Genomic DNA, 6,830 nt, shown 5'->3' with positions numbered 1-6,830 from the left:
AGCCTACAAAGTTTACTAAACCTTTTAACTAATCTAAACATGCCTTTCCTGATTTTTAGGGATGGATGAGCCTCATCCTTCTCTTAATTTAATTAATTATTGCCAAGTCAGGCTATCACATAAACGTATGTAAACGTTTACATAGACGTAGCATTGCTCATTAGTACGTGACGAAGGCAGTCGCGTGAGTTATTTGTTGGAAGCAGGCGCGGCATTTGTTGGCGCATGCATGGAAAGCGTACACCACGTCCGAGACGGAGGGTTCGGTGGATGGATCTACGCAGCGAAATCGCTACGGATATGCGCGGCTCATCTCTGTCATCAACCTTGTCTGCTTCCCGAACCGAACCTCGGGGCGGTAAAACCCAATCTACCTCGCGAGAGACGTTAAACCTACGATGATGCGACGAGACCAGGCCAGCTCACGTGTGCGATGCACATACCCTGGCGGTACTGCTACGAATACGATACGGCCCCCTGACCTGACCATCAGAAGAGGCAACTTCTAGACGTCAGACGTCCGTATTACGGCAGAGTTAATAAGCGCGGCCGCCGGGACCAGCCAGCGCCCTTTGCCACCTTCGCCCGCAGGGCTGCTTCCCGTGCGTGCGCGCGCGCGCGCAACGCGAGACGCAACCAAACGACGCTCACGAGCCGGGAATTTAACGGTGGCCGCATGTGATGTGCGCCGTGCCCGGTCCTCTTCCTTTTCGGCGCCTTGCCCGCCCGCACGCATCTACCGCCCCCCGTCCACATCGGCCGCACCGGCGTTTGGCCCGGCGAGCTACCGGGCTGTTGCAGGCTGCGCAGGGAATGCAAAGCAAAAGTACTGCTGGGCAACATTCAGTTCAGGTAGTAGTAGATTCAGAGGACACCCCACCCTACGCTCTTCTCGCGCGCCCCTCGTCTCCTATAATATCTCCCTCCGCGGGTACGCTACACACCCTTTATCTCCCTGTACACCGCTCCACCACTTGCTGCAGCTGCCGAGTGCTCTGCTACTCGGTGCTCACCCGGCCAGCCATCCTCGGGCCGGGATGGCAGGCGTGTCAGCGTTCAGCCCCTCGCCGCCGGCCCCGTCTCCGCTCGCCGCCGCCGACGTCGCCGCCGACGCGCTCCTCGCGCCTTGGCCCCTGTCGCCCTGGCCGGCGCCTCTGCGGCGCGGCGGTGACGACGGCCGCTCCAACCCTCTCTTCGCCATACTGCCGCTCTCGGCGCTGGCCATAGGGCTCGTGCTGCTCGTGGCCGTGGCGGTCATCCTGGTGCTGACCCGCCGGGCGAAGCTCAGGCTGGTGGCCGCCGGGGACAGCGTGGACGGCGACAAGCCGGGCGCGCCGGCGTCCAGCTGCGGCAGCAGCGTCCGCGGCTACCAAAATGGCAGGTGCTACGCCGCCACAGGTAAGCGTGCGCGCTCGCTCGCTCGCTCGCTTGACCAATGCAGCACTACTCCACTGTGGTGCTGATAACTGGTTTGGGTGGTGTGGCACGGCGCAGGGTGCATATACGGCGGGCGGCTGGGGCCGCTGGGGCTGGCGGTGGTGCAGCCGCGGAGCAGGGGGGCGCAGGTGTTCACGTACAGGGAGCTGGAGCGCGCCACGGACGGGTTCGGCGAGGGCAACGTGCTGGGTCGGGGCGCGTACGGCGTCGTCTTCCGCGGCCGCCTCGGCGACGGCACACCGGCCGCCGTCAAGCGCCTGCAGCTCGACCCCCGCCGCCAGGGCGAGCGCGAGTTCCGCGTCCAGGTAATCTCTTCAACCCGCACATGCGTATCCCACATCTATCGGCTCACGTCTCATGCCCATGTCCATGTCCATGTCCATGTCCATGTGCGCACGCCGCCTTTGTTTCGCGTACCAACCTTAAGTTTAGTTTCTACACGCAACGCGACTGATCCATCACCAGCAGCAGGAGCAGCAGCAGGAGCAGGGAGGGGGTGGTTCGTTGGATTGGAGTACGTGGTTGTTGCTGCTGTTCGTTGTCGATGAGCGGCTGGGACTGGGATGGATCGTGCGTGCACGGGTGGATCGGGGGAGGTTGTGGCACGCGTACGTAACCTTGGAAGGCATCCAAGTACGCCTGGTTGGGTCATTCCGTGGCCATGGCGACAGAGTGTTGGTGTTGTCTTTAGTTGGGTTGGGAGTGAGAGAGACGCATCACCACCAGCATCGGCAGAATAGCGGGTGCGTCTTGCGGGGTCAGCAAGGCCAAACCGTGGCAGAATAGCGGTGCCCGTGCCTACCTCCTACGTTCGTTTGGCGGATCATGCGCAACTTGCCGCGGCACGGGAAAAAGGGTCGCTTGCTCCCTGGAGGGCCGGGCCGTGCCCTGCTGCCCTTGCCATTCGGGCAGGGGAGGTGTACTGCTACGTACGTGACCCTGCTCTGCTACCAAATCGTGGTCTTATCGCCCTGGCTGGCTCGCTGAATCATTTCAGGCTAGTATAGTGAACCTGGCCTAGGCTCACATCACAGGCTAATCAACTTTAACTTATGGAAAAACAATCAGTCTGGGACAGTCTCTTGTAGCATTGTCTCATCGGTCAAACCCATATTTTGGACTAGACTGGCATATTCAGGGAGCCTAAGATTGCCACACCTAAGAGCAAATCTAGTACAGCCCTCAAACCTCCAAACCCTTAAAAATAACCGTTTTTTACAGTTTTCGTCCGAAAAACGGCGTAGACTAGAACCCTTAAACCCTTAAACCTGTAAATATTTTTAGAGGTCCAACCCTCAAACTAGTTTTGCGCACTCCACTTCAGCTCCAGCGCGGGATCGATCCCGTCTCCCAACCGTCGCCTTCCTCGCGCCCGCCTCGCCCCCGCCGCCGCTATTGAGCCCCCCGCCGCCGCCGCGCCCGCCCCGGCCCCGGCCGCGCCCGCCCCTGCCGGCCCCGTCCCCGCCCCGGCCGCCGATGCGCCCGCCCCGGCCCCGGCCGCGCCCGCCCCGGCCAAGCGGCGGCCCTCGCCCGCCCCTGCGCCCGCCGCAGCGCCAGCCCCGGCCGCCCCCGCCACCGTTGGGGCCAAGCGGCGGCGGGCAGGCCTGCCACCGCCTCCGTCCGCGCCAGCCCGGGCCGCCGCTCCCGCCCCTGCCACTGAAAAATCTTCAGTTTACACTGATTTACTCCATTTAAATTCAGCAAAGCACATAACAAGAATTTTAAGCTACTGGAAAATCCAAAACAGCAAAGTTCCATTTTAACTAAACAGTATTTATACTCCCCTTTCATTTAAATACTCCAGAAAGTAACAGCAAAAGATTCATTTAAATACACAGCACTGAAAAAAATCATTTAGTTGTACAAATGATTTAACAAATGTTCAGTAGTTCACTATAATAAGCAAATCATCTGGCTTTGTATCTGCACTTTTATGGTGATGCAGAGATCATCACAGTGCATCTACTGCAAACAAAATTCAGTGTATCAACTCCATGTACTCCTCGAGTACTCTTTTCTGTGAACAAAATTCAGTTCATATGACTTGCTCAGGAGCCTGGTGGAGGGTCATGCATGGTCTAGGAAATGGCGCAAAGTGCAACTTTTTGGTGATGGTGTCGATGAGAGGGGGGAAGATGATGATTGTGTGATGTAAAAACTATTAAACCATGCATATCTTTATTTCCGTGTTTGTTTGAAGGTTTATTATGTTTGTCTAGTGAAAATTATGCAGTGCCAAATGACAGTTTTAAGGGTTGGGGCAAAGACTAGAACCCTCAAACCCAACCCTTATAACGGAATATTCCGTTATAAGGGTTGGGTTTGAGGGTTCTAGTCTTTGCCCCTGTTTTTCAACCCTTAAAAGTGTCAAAAGTGGGCAATTCTCAACCCTTAAAACTGATTTTAGATTTAAGGGTTTGAGGGTTCTACTAGAGATGCTCTAACCTTAGTCATGCCATAATACTTTAGGCATGAGTTTGGTTCATTGCCACACGTATGACTTGCCACACTTTTATAGGTATATGGTCCATATGTCATAGATTTAATTTTTTGCCAAATCTTATCACACTTGTGATGTTTATTTTGTTAGCCACACCTTTCATGGCAGCCATACTTTGTCTAAGGTTAGTTGTGGCAAAGTTAGTCATGAACCAAACATGCCGCCCTCAGTTCCCGTGGCCAAATTGGGCGCTCCTGTCGCAGATCACTGCGCCACGTAGAATTGACTGCGCTGTATTTTAACGTCGCGTGTGGGATTGGGTGATATGTTGTCTGCAAGACTGCAATAGCGCGTGTCGTGTGGGTCTAGTTCGTTCACGGGCAATGCAATGCATATGTATATGTATGCATATGCTCGTCTGTGGCTGGTTGACTTGAAGATGAATAACCTGACACCACCTGCACAGGTCCATGTGTTTGATTGCCTAGCTAGCCCGGGGCTTATACTGCCTAGCTGTTGATACTATCTATGTACCTGCCGTTAGCAAGTCATAAGCGGTGACTGACACACCTGAGCGCTGGTGCTGCAATGTTTCTCTGTTCGGCCGATTCCATCCATGAATCGGAGGCGAACGGCGCCCGCACGTGCCATTTGGGGGTCGACGTTCTTGCTTCTTTTGCACTCTTTTTCCATGTTTATAGCCGCAAAATAGGCGCCTTAATCAAGCCTGTTCAAGGCATTAACTTTAGTTTTCCAGATTTGGCGTAACCCCATCCACATCAATAACGATCAGAGTGTTGATGGAGCCATGCATGCAATCCCATCGATCATTTGGTTACTACGGTTGATTACATTACAGGTGGACCTGCTGAGCCGGATGCACTCGCCGCACCTGGTGGGCCTGCTGGGGTACTGCGCTGACCAGAGCCACCGGCTGCTGGTGTTCGAGTTCATGCCCAACGGCAGCCTCAAGGGCCACCTGCACCCCGCCGCCGGCGTGGACGCGCGGCCGGCGCTGGACTGGCAGACGCGGCTGGGCATCGCGCTGGACTGCGCCCGCGCGCTGGAGTTCCTCCACGAGCACACCTCCCCCGCCGTCATCCACCGCGACTTCAACTGCAGCAACGTCCTCCTCGACCACAACTACCGCGCCCGCGTCTCCGACTTCGGCACCGCCAAGGTCGGCTCCAACAAGGCCAACGGCCAGGTCGTCACCCGCGTCCTCGGCACCACCGGCTACCTCGCGCCAGAGTACGTTAAACGAACTATTTTGCCGGCTTCTGATTAACAAGATCAATGGCTGATCGATGCTCTGTTACTGGTTTGCAGGTACGCGTCGACGGGGAAGCTGACGACCAAGTCGGACGTGTACAGCTACGGGGTGGTGCTGCTGGAGCTGCTGACCGGCCGGGTGCCGGTGGACACGCAGCGGCCGCCGGGACAGCACGTCCTGGTTTCATGGGTCAGTGTACAACTCACCACACTATTCAGCAGCGTACCGTTTCCACATGTGGTTTGTCTTAGCCACCTAGGACCCGTATCAGTATCATCGGCTGCAACCATGTGCACATGTGGTCACCGAGATACATGTTCGACACGTAGCATAAATGCAGTGTAGGCTAATCATAGCACTGTAGCAGCGAGATTAGGACCAGCAACAACAACACAGGCATAGCTCTGTTCGCTTGCTTGCAACGGAAGCAGGGGACACTGGTATAATAACAGAACCCCTTTCTTGTGTAAGCAGCTGCTGGGGCGCCCTGAAACATCACCGAATCTGCATGCCATTATACTCCATGGTTTTCATGACGTGGAAATCGGTACTTAGTAAACGACTAATGTACGTGCGTTGTAATAACATAATAACAGGCTCTTCCACGGCTGACGAACCGCGAGAGGCTCGTGCAGATGGTGGACCCGGCCCTGAAAGGGCAGTTCGCCGTCAAGGACCTCATCCAGGTGGGTGACCAGCGCCCCCCTCCATGCATGATCGGTCGATTTCCGCCATGGATCGAAGCAGCTCCGAGCTTCTTCTTCTTCTCTTTTTTTTTAATGGTGGACGCATGCATGCATGCAGGTGGCGGCGATCGCGGCGATGTGCATCCAGACCAAGGCGGAGTACCGGCCGCTGATGACGGACGTGGTGCAGTCGCTCATCCCCATCGTCAAGAAGAGCCCCGCCATGTCCTGCTCCTCCACGCCGGCGAGGCCCCTGCAGCACGTCGTCTACATGAGCCCAGCTGCTGGGAGCAACACGTCCTAGTACACGGCACGTACGTGCGACGGCGGGCTGGATTTGTCAGCGAGCTGCGCTCACCGTGAACTGCACTGCACTGCACTGACGCGTCTGAACTGAAGATGTCAGGATTTCTTTTCATGGGTTTGCCCGAGCTAGTGTCCTCCTGGCTGGCCTGCTAGGTGCTAGCTTTGCTCGAGATGGTGCCATGCTGTATAGAGTACCACAGGCCCTTCACTTCTTCAAGACATGCTGCATTGCAAGCTAACCTTGCAGGGGCACTGCATGCGTCGTGATTATATGTGTTTGGTTTTTTTTTTTTTTGAGGTAATGTGTTTGGTCGATAATACACGATTGTTCTCTTGTATAAAATTCATGTACCACATTTAATACGTATAAAAATGGCAGCTAATTATTAGTTTCCTTTTTTAGGAGCTCTCGGGTGAGTGTTGTTTTGATGGAATATAAAATTCATGCACACATTTTTTTTTTACAAAAGACATTAAGTTTCTTTCTTAGTACTCCTTTTGTAAACTAATATAAGATTTCTACCCACTCCGTTCCTAAATGTAATTCTTTTAAGAGGTTTCACTAAGGAACTACGTACAAATGTATATAGACATACTTTTGAGTATAAATTCATTCATTTTGCTTCGTATGTAGCCGCCTAGTGAAATTTCTAAAAGGACTTTTATTTAGAAACGGAGGGAGTATGAA

The 6,830-nt window shown here is 54.7% G+C and overlaps 1 protein-coding gene across 1 annotated transcript; it reads left to right on the top strand.

The window, feature by feature from the left end:
• Nucleotides 1–684: 684 nt before the first annotated feature.
• Nucleotides 685–6,547, top strand: LOC123441905 (PTI1-like tyrosine-protein kinase 2). Its single transcript, XM_045118083.1, has 6 exons — nt 685–1,398; nt 1,495–1,742; nt 4,737–5,128; nt 5,207–5,339; nt 5,747–5,836; nt 5,955–6,547. The coding sequence occupies exons 1-6, from the start codon at nt 1,038–1,040 to the stop codon at nt 6,138–6,140; spliced, it is 1,410 nt and encodes a 469-aa protein (XP_044974018.1). The 5' UTR covers nt 685–1,037; the 3' UTR covers nt 6,141–6,547.
• Nucleotides 6,548–6,830: the final 283 nt, after the last annotated feature.

Source organism: Hordeum vulgare, chromosome 1H, assembly GCF_904849725.1.
Source record: "Hordeum vulgare subsp. vulgare chromosome 1H, MorexV3_pseudomolecules_assembly, whole genome shotgun sequence".
In the NCBI taxonomy this organism is placed as follows: Eukaryota; Viridiplantae; Streptophyta; class Magnoliopsida; order Poales; family Poaceae; genus Hordeum; species Hordeum vulgare.
This window is presented reverse-complemented; position numbering and strand designations above follow the sequence as displayed.